Source organism: Argentina silus (genome assembly GCF_951799395.1).
Source record: "Argentina silus genome assembly, chromosome: 2".
Taxonomy (NCBI): Eukaryota; Metazoa; Chordata; class Actinopteri; order Argentiniformes; family Argentinidae; genus Argentina; species Argentina silus.
Genome location: NC_139656.1, coordinates 21,688,131 through 21,702,337, shown reverse-complemented (window position 1 = coordinate 21,702,337; position 14,207 = coordinate 21,688,131). Strand labels below are relative to the sequence as shown.

The window sequence follows — 14,207 nt, the reverse complement described above, 5'->3', positions numbered from 1 at the left end:
TAGGAGGAGGAATTTCTACAGTCCTCTATATTTTTTTATCCTTTCCTCTGCAGTCGAAAATTACCTCTCAGGATTTACTTCCTTTGCAAAATCCTCTGAAACCTTTGTTTAATGGTGTCTTTTTACAGTATGAGATCCCTTAGCTAACTGATAGTCTGCTGCTCTCAGACAAACCACTGCTGCTCTGACTGCCTCGAGTCTTATTGAAGATTCTGCTCAAACACACACACACACACATACTCAGCATGCTGCTGTCCCCCTCTCCCTTTAGCCTCCTGATAACCAGAAGCTGGGTCTCTTGGAAGCTCTGCTGAGGATCGGAGACTGGCACCATGCCCAAAGCATAATGGACCAGATGCCCGCCTTCTATGCCACCTCTCACAAGGCCATCGCCCTGGCCCTGTGCCAGCTGCTGCACCTGACTGTGGAGCCGCTGTACCGCAGGTGCCCACTTCCCCAGATTCACTTAGTGCTCTCCACACACTGGTGGAACAAAGAGTGCACACAAGCACCTAATACAGCGGAACATGACATGCCAGAGTGTACGCACAGCTCTGCTAAACTACAACTCCTCTGCTGCCAGTGCTTTCATGAACTCACGCACGGACACACAACAACAGCATGCATAACAGAAACTCTTTCTTATGCACACATTGGTGTTCTAGAGGTTCCCCCTGCCCTGTCTCACCTGTGTGTTTTCTCCTTGCAGAGCTGGGGTCCCCAAAGGGGCCAAGGGTTGTGTGATGAGGCCCCTGAGGAACAAGAGGGCCCCTCGACCCGCAGAGAGCTTTGAGGACCTGCGCAGGGACGTGTTCAGCATGCTCTGTTACCTGGGCCCCCATCTCTCCCACGACCCCATCCTCTTCGCCAAGATTGTGCGTCTGGGCAAGGGCTTCATGAAAGAGGTACCGCTCCACCACCCATCTACCTAAAATCTACACATTCCCCTGTTGTGAAGCTTTATATTACTAACTGATCTTTTGCCCTGTTTTGTTTCTCCAGTACCAAAGTGATGGTAGAAATGAAGTCAAGGACAAAATGGTAAGTTGTCAAACTAGGTGAGAGAGCTGAGGGGAACACCCTCAGTCAAATATGTCAAAGTAAAAATGTGACAAATCTGTTAATAGAGTCAGGTATTTATTTGTGTATATCATTCTGTAGCGTGATGTGTGTGTGTACAGTGCCTTCGGAAAGTATTCAGACCCCTTCACTTTTTCCACCTTTTGTTGTGTTATAGACTCACTTTAAAATGGATTAAATTAAAAGAATTTGCCATCAATCCACACACAATACACCCAGAATGACAAAGTGAAAATTTCAGTAAATTTATTCAAATTGAAATACAGAAATACCTCGTGCATAAGTATTCAGACCCTTTGCTATGACGCTCTTAAAATTAGCTAAAATGCAAAAATGTCATCAACAAATCACTCAATAGGTTGCATTCAGTCCATCTTAATGTAAGGATAATAGGTCATGTGATTTTGGAATTAATATCTTTGTTTTTTATAGTGTCTCTGATTTGCATAGGAATCAATTACACACTGTGTGGATCAGGTTGTCATTACAAACTGAGCAAATGGAGAGGAACAAAACTGCTCGGAATGCAGGCATGGGGAGACTTGCAAAAATCTACAAAGTTGAATGGTGGAGAGTAAAAAGCACAGTCGATGGGACAACATCATCTCTGTCACTCTACAAAATTGGTCTATAACCAAGTGGCCAAAAAGAATCCCTTAAACCTCTAGTTTCAGAGACTAGTTTCTGCATGTTTTTTGCTCCTGTAACATTTTTACTTACTGTAGGCTCATTTTTCACTGCACCTGCAAGTCCTGCACCTCTATGGAAACATCACAATGATGGCTAGAAGTAGGGAAAACTCAAACATGTCTGTTGTGCAGTATAACAGTTAGAATGTCATAAATCATAAAAGAAGAAAAAGAAGTTGAATTTCTTTGATAATTTATTTTTCAAAAATTGAAAAAAGATGGGATCTATATACACAAAAGTTTTCCAAGTGCCCACCAGTGTTACCAATATTGGTAAAAAAAAAAAAAAAGTAGAATATTCGCTGAATTTTTATGTTGGTCTCAACCGAGTCATTCAAGGCTTCTCAGTTGCAACAAGGAGGTTTTTTTACACAATCTGGATTGTGCAAACAGTTTATTTTGGGCAAAATTTTAAATAAGACATGTACAATAAAGTGATTTTGATGAAATATCACTATTTTAAGCTTAGATTCGTTTATTTTTCCTGACGGAAGCGTTCGGCGTACATGATTAGTTCAAGGATCGTCTGAGATTTGAAAATCCAACGATAATTTCTATTTTTACAGTTTCTGGCTATGATAAATGGTGTAATTTTGGTGATTTATTATTTTTATTTTTTTGTAAAGACAACAGGCCTTTCAACACTGCTGGTGGGTTGTGGGGTTCAGAGGGTTAATGGAAAATAATCTCTCATCCATAATTGTGTTTGCAACAATGAATCCAAGTGATACAGCAAAGAAAGTGGCTGGAAATGTGTTTATTTGGTTTTACTACAAAGCATTAAGTTTGGTGCAATCCAGCACATGCAATGCAGTTTCCGCACCATCTCATGTGAAGAATAGTGGTAGCTGCATCAAGTTATGGGTATGTTTGTTACTAGCAGGGACTGGGGAGTTTGTCATGATCAAGAAAAAAGTATGAAATTTGCTGCTGGTAGTGACATCCTAATCTACACAGTGTAATTGATTCCTATGCAGAGACCCTATAAAAACAAAGATATTAATTCCAAAATTACATGAACTATTATCCTTGCATTAAGATGGACTCAATTCAACTTATTGAGTGATTTGTTGATGACATTTTTGCATTTTAGCTCATTTTAAGAATGCCGTAGAGTCTGAATACTTATGTACATGAGGTATTTCTGTATTTTAATACATTTAATGAAATTTCAAAAAATGTGTTTTCGCTTTGTCATTCTGGGGTATTGTGTGTGGATTGATGGCAAATTCTTTTAATATAATCCATTTTAAATTGAGTGAAACACAACCAAATGTGGAAGAAGTGAAGTCTGAATACTTTCCAAAGGCACTGGATATATATACACACACACACACACACACACACACACACACAGGTCTGTGAGTTTATTCTGTTTCTTCCCTAGGACACTTTGCTGAGTTGTTTCCTGAGTATTGCTGACCAGGTGCTGCTCCCCTCCCTCTCTCTGATGGAGTGTAACGCCTGCATGTCTGAGGAACTCTGGGGGCTCTTCAAACTTTTCCCCTACCAGCACAGGTGAGTTTTACACACACACACACACACACACACACACACACACTGTCTTTCTCTCACACATTTACACACCCGAATCACCAGTCACTGCCATGCTCTCTGACTGGCATGTTTGGATAGCCATTTTGAATCCCTTGGAGAACGCCCACACTGAGTCAGGAGTATGTGTGGACCCAGTTCTGTTGTTGGTGTTTAGTACATGTCCTATTCTCAGCCTTGTCCTGTGGTTGTTGGTATTTTAGGAACTCTCTGCTAACCCACCCACCTGTGTTCTACCTGCTCCCCCAGGTACCGGTTATACGGGCAGTGGAAGAACGAAACATACACCAGCCACCCACTGCTGGTCAAGGTCAAAGCTCAGACTGTGGACAGAGCCAAATACATCATGAAGTAAGTCACGTTGCTACGCCTACCACACTACCAGTTGGGACTGATTTATTACCCAACATGTGCTACTTCTAAGTCACGTTTTATACACCCACCACTCATAGATCTGGACTGTAAAGTCTATAAAAAGGACTCTAATCAAATTACTGTATAAGTACCAAGTACCACATAAGTACCATGCAGCATCTTTTAAGAATTTGACTTGTTTTGTTAAGAGTGGCGAAAGCCAAAGGAAGTGTTGTGCACACACAAGTCTTCTAGAGAAACTCTATTCTTGTATTGTGTCCACTGAAATCAATGCTGACCTCAGTGGTTGCTATTGGAAACGTGTGTGTGTGTGTGTGTGCGTGTGCGTGTGTGTTTGAAGTGGATACTGAGATGTGTGGACACGCAGCCATGGTTTCCATGGTAATGTTTGGGTTGGCTCAGCTCTCTGACTGTTCTACCACTCTTATGGCTTTATTTGATACAAGTGCTCACATCTACTAACAGGTTGTGGAGAAAATGTGCCATTAACTGGGTCAGTAATATTTAATTTAATTCAGCTCTCTGCAAATGTTCACACTGCCATAAAAACACATACACATACGCGCACACACATAATAGCAGACGTGGGCTGGTGTGGGTGTCAACTTTGGAAATGGCCCCAGGCTCATTTTATTTCTGACACACTGGGCTCTGTGGGGTCACTTCATAGGTTCAGGTACTCGCACTCCGCTACACATGAGGACTGTATGAATGTTCTGTTGAAGGGGGTGCTGTTCTGCCCCCCTTCCTTGAGATCCCCCCCAGGAGACAAGGCTCTCTGGGGTGCCAAACTGAATTCTGATTTGTCCTTGCAAATGGCTTCTAGTTTAAATACTGTAGTCTATATAACAGGAAACTGCCATTCTTATATATGGTCTGCACTGTTTATTATGTACATTTCTTGCTGCCAATATAAAAACGGAATAATAATAATATCTTTATTGCAATGTTACACTGTGGTTTTCCCACAAATCTCAATTTGCAAGTTTATTTATTCTAAAGGTACATATTTAGCACTCACTTGTCGCTATATTATATGTATTGAACTTGGCACATCAAGTTGGAATAGTTTGCCATTCCATTGGAACATCAGGATAGTTTCATGGCCTGCAGGCACTGTTGCACCTCAGTTATTGCTTTTTACAGTATGACGGTATGATACTCAGTGATATCAGTGCATGTTTGTGCCCGAGGCCTCATGTTTCCCTGCTCACTGTACCAGTGGACATTGGGGGTATTCCCATTTCCTCCACACACACACACACACACACACACACAGCACCCCAGGGCTGCATGATAATGTATGACAGAGCAGGCACTCGGGGAAGCCATGGTTTCTTTCCTACTCTACCCCCAGCCCCCACTTAAAGAAAAAGAAAAAAGGTCATCCCTCCCATTTATTTAAATGGAGCTGGCAGCTGGGTATGGAGCAGGCAGCCTCTCCCTGGAGTCATCAATATTCTGGATCCAGGCAGAAAGACGGCCAGGGTGTGTTCTTTCTCCCCAACATGTTTCGTAAACGCCTGCGCTCCTGTGAAGGTGTTTCCAGTGATTGCTTGTGTTTGCGTGTGTGAGCGCCTTGACAAAAGGAATTACCCTGAGGGTGTTTGTGTGGTGGTGGTGGTGGTGCGGTGGTGCGCTGGGTGGGGGAATGTAACGACAACAGTGTGCCATCACTCTGTCTGGTGGGGGAAGGGACAGTTTACTGTGTTTGAGAGGAGAAAGTGGTTGCCCCCCCCTCCTGTGTGTGTGTGTGTGGGAAGGGAGGGTGGGAGAGGAGAGTAGGAGGGAGACTAATGGATAAAGTGGTGATGAAGGGCTCAGATCCTGCAGCGCTGGTGCAATGGAATAGTGGGAGACGTGTAGTGAAAATGAACAAGTACTATTCCCTCTGTCAGAGGGGGATTTGAAAAGATTGCTCCACAGATGCACTCAAGTGGACTCCTATGTCACATTTATGAGCTAGAACTCCAACAACATCCCAGCTCTCATAGGGCCTTGACCCTCTCACCATCCCTATCTCAATGTAACCTTAAACCATTGTTACTTAAGTTGCCACTGAATGATTTAGATTACCCTTTGTGGTTGTGATTATTCATTCCATCTTGTTATATGTCCGGCCATCCTTGTTGTGTCACCCTTTTAGTTCAGCTGAAGGGTGTTTTGCTTGTGTGTGTTTAGTCAACTGTTTGTTAATAAAATGGATCCTTGCTTGCTTACCTGTACCTCTTGATCTGAAAACTGTTCTGTGAGATGTCAAAGGTCACCACTGTGCCTTACAAGGTAGTGCAGACAAGAACAATAAGGCACCCAGAGGCCTTATTGTTTTCATACAATGGTTACAAAACAAAACAGAATTATGACTAGAAAACAATGCCTTAAGTATTTGTTTTGTGATAGACTGTGGTAGTTTCTGCCATGCGCTCAGAAATACCACTGTTGTCGCGGTTATGTGATAAACACATTTTTGTAATTCAAGTGTTTGTGCAGGGATATTATTATGTACGGTAAAATGGTGTTACTTTATCAGGCAATAAAGCACGGCTTTGAACAATCGGCCAATCACAGTGCGTGTTCTGATCAAACCATTGTATACGCTGTTATTACAGTATGTAGGTGCAGACTGTGCACTGCAGTTGGAGATTAGTCCCTTGTGGTGGAGCTGTACCTGCTACTGAACCACGACCTCCTATGGAGATCTGCCATGCTTTTGAAGGTTGAACAAACCCATTACCCCTGTAGTAACCCAATCCAACCTAAGACAGGCAAGCAGGCAGACTCACAGCAGTTCCTACTCCACTCTGCATTCTAAAAGGGCCTTTCTCCAGACACTGACATCATCACTTTTCACCACACTATGTCTGGGAGCTGAAGGTTTTACCTCCTGGCCACAAAGGACATGATGTGCTTTGCTGTTGTTGAAAGAAAATTCTGCTCTTATTTGTCCAATTGATGTAAAATACAATTTGTGTAATTGTTTGTGTGATGGAAAAAAAAAAGAAAGACTTGGGCAACACGCAATACAGATTAATACCAGCATAAAGCAAGCCACCATTGAGACTGGGAGCATGTTCATCACGATTAGCTGCCAATTCTTTTACTAATTAAGCTCTCTTCATTAGAATCAGGGAGTCACAGAATTGGCAGTGTTTTCAAACGTATACGATTCAAGCTGCTTCCAGACATTTGTTGAATTTGTCTCTTCTCTCTATCTCTTCTGTTTTTCTCTCTTCTTTCTTTTTTCAGGCGACTGACCAAAGAGAATGTGAAACCGTCTGGGAGACAGATCGGCAAGCTGAGCCATAGCAACCCCACCATCCTCTTTGATTATGTATGTATTTTCATGATTTTATCTGAACTGTGTTACAGTCAGCTATTGTAGAGCCGAAAGGAGTGCTATAAAAGTGACACTAATATGAGTCTTATTTTGAACGCTTTCTCTTGACTGCTGTTGAATAGTTAATGTTACTCCTTAACTGGATCTGTCACCTTGACAGTGGATAAGGCTGTCTCCTTATATCTCCATGGGGCCACATTTTTTCATTATAGAGACCAATCTGGGGTTGTAAAGATACACTCTTCGCGGCATAAGCCCCCACCCCCAACCCCTACTCGCACTCTAAATCGTTCTCCTCTTTGACAGAATAGTCGTCCAAAGAGAGGGGGGGGGGTTGTAGTGGCAGCAGGACTAGACATTAATAGAATGAGAGAGGGCCTGGGCCAGGCTGACAGTAGAGAGGAGGAGGAGAGGAGACTGACTCAGGAGTGATCCGTGCCTCAGCCCCCTCTGAAAGCCTCTCTCAGCCTGCAGCCTGGCTGGAGGGCCTCTGTACTGAGTGGGGAGGCATCCCCCTGAGACTTCCTCCACCAACCTACTCAGAGCCAGCCCCCCCTGTCTCCAGTGATAATATCAGAGGTCAGAGGAGTGGGCCACTCCAACATTTATTTTAACACCAGAATTTACATAAGGGCCACTCTGTCGGGTATTGGAACAGAAGAGCCCTGTGACATCCTCTCAAAATGGGAGTGCAGACCAATGTGTTATACAACAGTTAATAACAAGAACCTCAAAGTTATTCTTTCCTGAAGACATGCAGCTGAATTATACTTCTATATTCACCTCTCCAGTGTCATGTTCATGTTTATGGACTCCAGTCAGATATTGTGTGTGTGTGTGTGTGTCAGATCCTGTCTCAGATCCAGTGGTACGACAACCTGATCGGTCCAGTGGTGGACTCCCTCAAATACCTCACCTCACTCAACTATGACATCATGGCCTGTATCCTTCACTGATGCACTCTGTAGTGCATGTAATTTAGAATGCTATAGCCAGCACAGAGAAAGTGTATTCAGAAGTGCAGTGTTGTTCCCCTTAACACTTTGCCCATAGATTGCATCATTGAAGCGCTGGCCAACCCAGAGAAGGAGAAGATGAAACATGACGACACCACCATCTCCTCCTGGCTTCAGAGTAAGATCCCCCTCCTCTCCTGCCTGCTCTCTCCAACAGGCATCATTATCAAAGCCTCTGGTGTTAGTTGACTGTCATTCCATGTTGTTACATGTAATTTTACTGTGGTTGACACCCGTGACTGACTGACTGGTCTTTTCCTTTGTACCCTCTAGGCTTGGCAAGTCTGTGCGGAGCTGTGTTCAGGAAATACCCAATCGAGTTGGCCGGCCTTCTTCAGTATGTGACCAATCAGCTGAAAGCAGGAAAGAGGTAATAACCTCCTGACCAGACAAGCATCTCATTGGCCTGCAGGGTCAAATGTCAGTAAACCAAAATGAGACATTTGCAGGCCTTGTCAGTAATTGGGTCCCCTCTGTCCTCTTGTCATGAATCTGACCGACTACAGCGTCTTTCCTTTGTGAGCCTTGGCCAGGGCTAAGAGGAGAGGGCCTAGCCTGTATTGTTGCTGACGCCCCCCCCGCAGGTCTCTGAGCTAAGCTGCTGAGTAATGTGGTGTTGATAAGGAGGCTGCTGACTTTGTGGGTGTTTGGGCTCCCATAGAGGGAAGGGGCTAATTATCACAGCACTGGTCTCTCTGTAATGGCAGGAGTCAGCAGGTAGTGAATCACACAGGGCATTGGCATGGCCACTCACTCACATCAGCTGCTCTCTCAGGGCCAGGGATGCAGGGGAAGTAAATAGAGGTGGCACACGGCCATAGCGCAATGAACAATGAGTGTGTTATCACTCATCATATCATGTGGAGCTGCTGAATTTTGCTAGTTAGTGAGCTGTCCTCGGGTAGTCCCATTATTGTTTTTTGCTTGCCTGTTTGTTTGCTTGCTTGTTCCAATATGCAAACAATGTGTTTCTTGTGTGTGTTTTCCCCCCCACTCTAGTTTTGACCTGCTGATCATGAAAGAGGTGGTGCAGAAGATGGCTGGCATTGAGATCACTGACGAGATGACGTCAGAGCAGCTGGAGGCTATGACTGGAGGGGAGCAGCTCAAAGCTGAGGTAACCTGCCTGTACACTGTCAAATGACCAGAGAGTAGACTATAGCCCATCATAACCGGAAACGGTTGAATGCTAAAACACAGAACCATGGCAGTAATGGTGTTTTTTTTTTTTTTTTTTTTTTAAACAGGGTGGCTACTTTGGCCAGATCAGGAACACTAAGAAGTCGTCCCAGCGCCTGAAGGATGCACTGTTGGACCATGAGCTGGCCCTGCCCCTGTGTCTGCTGATGGCCCAGCAACGCAACGGGGTGGTCTTCCACGAGGGGGGGGAGAAACACCTCAAACTGGTGGGCAAGCTCTATGACCAGGTACGAGCCCCTCAGTCTTCTCCTACACTCATCTTCCCTATTTAAAGTTAATTATTCTGTCAGGTCATCACTGTGGTTGTTCAGATCACTCTCCCAAGAATGGACAATTTGCTGCAGTTCCATTAAGCTTTATCATTCATTACTTCCTCATTCTCATACACAATTTCTTGATTATTATACAACTGACGATTATTATGTCCATTTAAATTCCCCCTGTGTCGCCTGCAAGCTGTAGGAGCTGCTCTGCAATGTTCTCAAATTATGCCTCTGTTTGCAGTATGAGGGCACATTGGATGGATGGTTTTAATAAAGCCAGGTTCTATCTTTAAACAAATGAGGAGCAGTGGGATTAATAACACACAAACATGGCTCTCCAGTAGGGGAGAATGTTTTGTCTGACTCTCCCTCCTTCCCTTGCCGCAGTGTCATGACACACTGGTGCAGTTTGGTGGTTTCCTGGCCTCCAACCTGAGCACAGAGGACTACATAAAGCGTGTGCCCTCCATCGATATCCTCTGTAACCAGTTCCATACTCCCCATGATGCTGCCTTCTTCCTGTCCCGCCCCATGTACGCCCATCAGATCCTGGTGAGTAGACCCCACACACACACACACACACACACATACACAGGGTCAACAGATACAGCCGCAGAACAGATCTACAAACAAATTACACACTGCTACGTATTTTTGTTACCATGAATTATTCACTACTACGCTGGATATAAAAAGAAAAAAAAGATTGAGGTTTATGAGAGATGTCGGTCTCCCGTCCTCCCATGTGCTGTGTAATCAGATTTACTGTCCCCAGCCTCAGCGTGAAATGTCCTGTGTGCTCCCCCTGCTTCACACTGCCTCGTTACGCCTTCCAACCAATCACTTTTGACACACATTCATCACAGAGACACACACTTTCTTGGTATGATGTATGTTTGCGCCATGGCTAAGACTGACTGAAACTGGTCTCCCAGCATCTGTCTGAGCAGGCTCCTCAGAAGGGTCACCTTAGTACTGGGAACTCTATAGCTAAATGGAATCAGGCTGCAATGGAATCAGCTAACCCTGTCATGTGGAGGTTTGAACTGAGTGTCTACTCTCTATAGTCTAAGTATGATGAGCTGAAGAAGGCGGAGAAGGGAAACCGGCAGCAGCAGAAGGTCCACAAGTACATTGCAGCGTGCGACCTGGTGATGGCGTCGGTGCACGAGGCCGTGGTGTCCCTGCATCCGCCTAGGGTGTGGGATGACCTCCGCCCCCAGTTCTACGCCACCTTCTGGTCTCTGACCATGTACGACCTGGCCGTGCCCCACAACGCCTATGATCGTGAGGTCAACAAGCTCAAGGCCCAGGTCAAGGCCATCGAGGATAACCCAGAAACAGTAAGTGACGTCAAACACTGCTAACCTCTCCCTCATCAGGAGCTCATTAAAAGCCCTCCACTGTAGTGAGCGCCAATCATCACTTTACTGTGAGGGTTATGGTAATTGCACTGTAATTGTATTGCACTTGTGCTCTAAGTTGTTATGAGCGTTGTTGCTGTGTAAATGACAGCAGTTAAACAGGCTGATTGTCCTTGGTACCTCAGCCCCTGAACAAGAAGAAGAAGGAAAAGGAGCGCTGCACGGCCCTGCAGGACAAACTGCAGGAGGAGGAGAAGAAGCAGCTGGAGCACGTGCAAAGGGTCCTGCACCGCCTCAAACTGGAGAAGGACAACTGGCTCCTGGCTAGTAAGAACCCCCTCCACCCCTCACAGGACCCCACTCATCCCTGCAGACCCTCTCCTAGCCTTCACTTCCTATGAGAACATACCCTCTTATTGGGCCTGCCAGGGTCAGCCCAGATCCCAGGAGGCTCCTCCAAACCAGCCTTACATTGTTTGTTTGGTTTTACCCAATTACCCAGCATGACCGACAAGTACAACAAGTACAACAAATGTGTCTTTTTATTGGAAGGCTTCTCTGTAGGCTAATGGCAGCTGTCACCCCTCTAATTTCATTACATCGCTTGTCAGTCACCTGAAGCTAATGATAGCGGAGTGTGTTAAAACCTCAAATATTTATTAAGAATTGCCTCTGAGTCTTATTCAAAAAGACGACGAATTGGAGGAAATTGACTAATGCACAGTTATTATGCCATCCTATCAATCCCTTACCTCACTCTCTCCCCCCTTTATCCAGAATCCACCAAGAACGAGACCATCACCAAGTTCCTGCAGCTCTGTCTGTTCCCTCGCTGTATCTTCTCTGCCATCGATGCCGTATACTGTGCCCGCTTTGTGGAGCTGGTGCACCAGCAGAAAACCCCAAACTTCTGCACCCTTCTCTGCTATGACCGGGTAAGACCCTAATTTTTTCTCTCCTTCTCTTTCCCTTCTTTCACAGATTGGATGTGTGTGTAAATTTAAGTCACAGAGTGACACTTGAGTTGCATCTTCCTGCGTCTGCAGGTGTTCTCTGACATCATCTACACAGTGGCCAGCTGCACAGAGAACGAGTCTAGGCGCTACGGACGCTTCCTGTGCTGCATGCTGGAGACGGTGACCCGCTGGCACAGCGACCGTGCCGTCTACGAGAAGGTGCCCGCCTGTCCCTGTTACTGTTCTCAAATAGTCAACCATCAACACTCGCAGATGCATAGAAGCCGTAGAAGGTCTAGTGATGTGCAGAGTTTGTAGAATCTGACCTTCTTGTTGTTCCCCATTTCAAGGAGTGTGGCAATTACCCAGGATTCCTGACCATCTTCAGAGCCACAGGCTTCGATGGTGGCAACAAAGCAGACCAGCTTGATTATGAAAACTTCCGACATGTGGTGCATAAATGGCACTACAAACTGACAAAAGTAAGTAGACTTCCCTCTTAGCCACACATAGTTTAAGTGTATCCAATATTGCACCTACATAACACTAGAAGGAATTGTTTGAAGTCAAACTTCTCAAAGAGAACTTTGTTCTATTACCGTTCTATTCAAAGCTCTGTGGAATGTGTGTATCCAGCAGTAATAATACACCCCTGTCTCTCTGCCCTCCAGGCGTCTGTCCATTGCTTGGAGACAGGAGAGTACACCCACATCCGGAACATTCTCATCGTGCTGACCAAGATCCTGCCCTGCTACCCCAAGGTGCTAAACCTGGGCCAGGCTCTGGAGTGCCGTGTCCACAAGATCTGTCTGGAGGAGAAGGAGAAGAGGCCAGACCTCTATGCCTTGGCCATGGGGTAACACAGAGTTCACCAGCATTGTGTGCAGCATAGCTCTCTATGGAGCACAGAGTTAATTTGCTTTGTATTAAATGTAATTTGTTATGGAGCCAAGGGGCAAAGTGGCAAGTGGTTAACCAGGATTTAGCAGTTAGGTTAGGCAGCTTCATCTGTAACTACTACACAAGGGTGTTATATGGTCTGTAAGAGAACGCTATTGTGGAAGTGTAGGTGATATTGTATACATTTCTATTCAGACCTATTTATTAAGGAATGAGTTCCATTATGGAGGGTTGTTTCGAGGTTTTCCAGAAGGGAAGTGATGGGTAGCAGGTGGATTATCGCAACAGTAGTAAGTGATTCTCTTGGCACCTGTGTTTTAGTCAGTTCTAGAGGGGATTAAGGAGACGGTGTGGCAATGAGGATGTTTAGTATGTGAGTCTATCCTGTCTGTGAATCAGTCACATGGCCTTGTAAAGCACTAGAGACAGCTTAGCAAACAACCATGATCCTCGACATTGCTTTACACGATGTACCTGTCAAACCTTCACTTAGACAAGACACTGATCGTGTGTGAGTGTGTGTGCACTATGTGGGTGTTTGTTTGTTTGCTTTGGTAGTCTGTTTGTGTGCAAGCAAGCGGCGAGTGTGTCTTAGTGTGTGGGTTTTGAAGCTCTATGATGGTCCTGTCTCTGCCTTGTGTAAACTGTACTTGCGTCTTGCAGCTATTCTGGCCAGTTGAAAGGCAGGAAGGTGCACATGGTCCCTGAGAATGAGTTCCACCACAAGGAGCAGCCGGTGCGCAGTGCCACCCCTGCCAGCCAGCAGAATGGCCCTGGTAGCACGGGCAAGCCTGCCAGTAATGCCAGCAAGACAGAGGAGGGGGCTACGGAGGACGCGGGTGAGTGAGGGTCTGGGCGATGTGCTTTAGGCTTTCTGTCCTTCTAGGGTGATTTGATGGGACAACACGTATCTCCTTAGCAATGATAATCCCCTTGTGTTTTCATCTGTCGTACACAGTTGACAGGTGATACAAATGTAATTAGCGTTGTGAAAGTTGTTTGATTGAAACAGCCATTGTATTCATGCTGTTGCCTCATGTCTTGATAGATCGATCCAAGGATAAATCTCAGGGGACAGCGAAGCCGGTGAACAAAGCCAACAGCACAGCGGCCAAAGTGACCACCAGCAATGGAAACGGTGCTCCCAACAGGTAGGCATGAAGCCCAGCCAACAGCAGCTGACAGACCTAGCGCTGCACTGGTGCTGAGAACTAGCATGTCTGTTTATTTAGTGTTCTAAACTAGGATATTGCTTTTCAGCTCATAACAAATGTTACAACACTGATACCAATAAAAAAAACACAAATACAAACAAATTATTTGCATTCAAACCCTAAGCCATGACAACTGGCTGATTCGATATTTACACTAATTGTACCCGAGATTAGTATCCAACACAGCACTTTGAGCTGTTGGATATAAAGCATTTTAGTAATCAGAAGTTTAGCCGCATAAATCGAATATCCAGGGATT

General features: G+C 45.1%; 1 protein-coding gene across 3 annotated transcripts in view; it reads left to right on the top strand.

Annotated features, from left to right (window-relative positions):
- Window positions 1-14,207, top strand: part of thoc2 (THO complex 2) — a gene marked incomplete at its 5' end in the record, with an annotated part of 29,333 nt that overhangs the window by 7,876 nt on the left and 7,250 nt on the right. For all 3 annotated transcript variants that reach the window (XR_014555061.1, XR_014555062.1, XM_083697397.1), the window contains 20 exons: window positions 272-444; window positions 710-905; window positions 1,003-1,041; window positions 3,157-3,287; window positions 3,573-3,674; window positions 6,945-7,029; window positions 7,884-7,977; window positions 8,089-8,169; window positions 8,325-8,421; window positions 9,051-9,168; window positions 9,299-9,478; window positions 9,902-10,066; window positions 10,582-10,857; window positions 11,064-11,205; window positions 11,656-11,813; window positions 11,925-12,053; window positions 12,185-12,316; window positions 12,506-12,690; window positions 13,398-13,573; window positions 13,783-13,885. Coding sequence is in view for 1 of the 3 variants with exons in the window: in XM_083697397.1 (XP_083553523.1) it covers window positions 272-444; window positions 710-905; window positions 1,003-1,041; window positions 3,157-3,287; window positions 3,573-3,674; window positions 6,945-7,029; window positions 7,884-7,977; window positions 8,089-8,169; window positions 8,325-8,421; window positions 9,051-9,168; window positions 9,299-9,478; window positions 9,902-10,066; window positions 10,582-10,857; window positions 11,064-11,205; window positions 11,656-11,813; window positions 11,925-12,053; window positions 12,185-12,316; window positions 12,506-12,690; window positions 13,398-13,573; window positions 13,783-13,885 (2,762 nt within the window). The remainder of the gene's footprint in view (window positions 1-271; window positions 445-709; window positions 906-1,002; window positions 1,042-3,156; window positions 3,288-3,572; window positions 3,675-6,944; window positions 7,030-7,883; window positions 7,978-8,088; window positions 8,170-8,324; window positions 8,422-9,050; window positions 9,169-9,298; window positions 9,479-9,901; window positions 10,067-10,581; window positions 10,858-11,063; window positions 11,206-11,655; window positions 11,814-11,924; window positions 12,054-12,184; window positions 12,317-12,505; window positions 12,691-13,397; window positions 13,574-13,782; window positions 13,886-14,207) is intronic.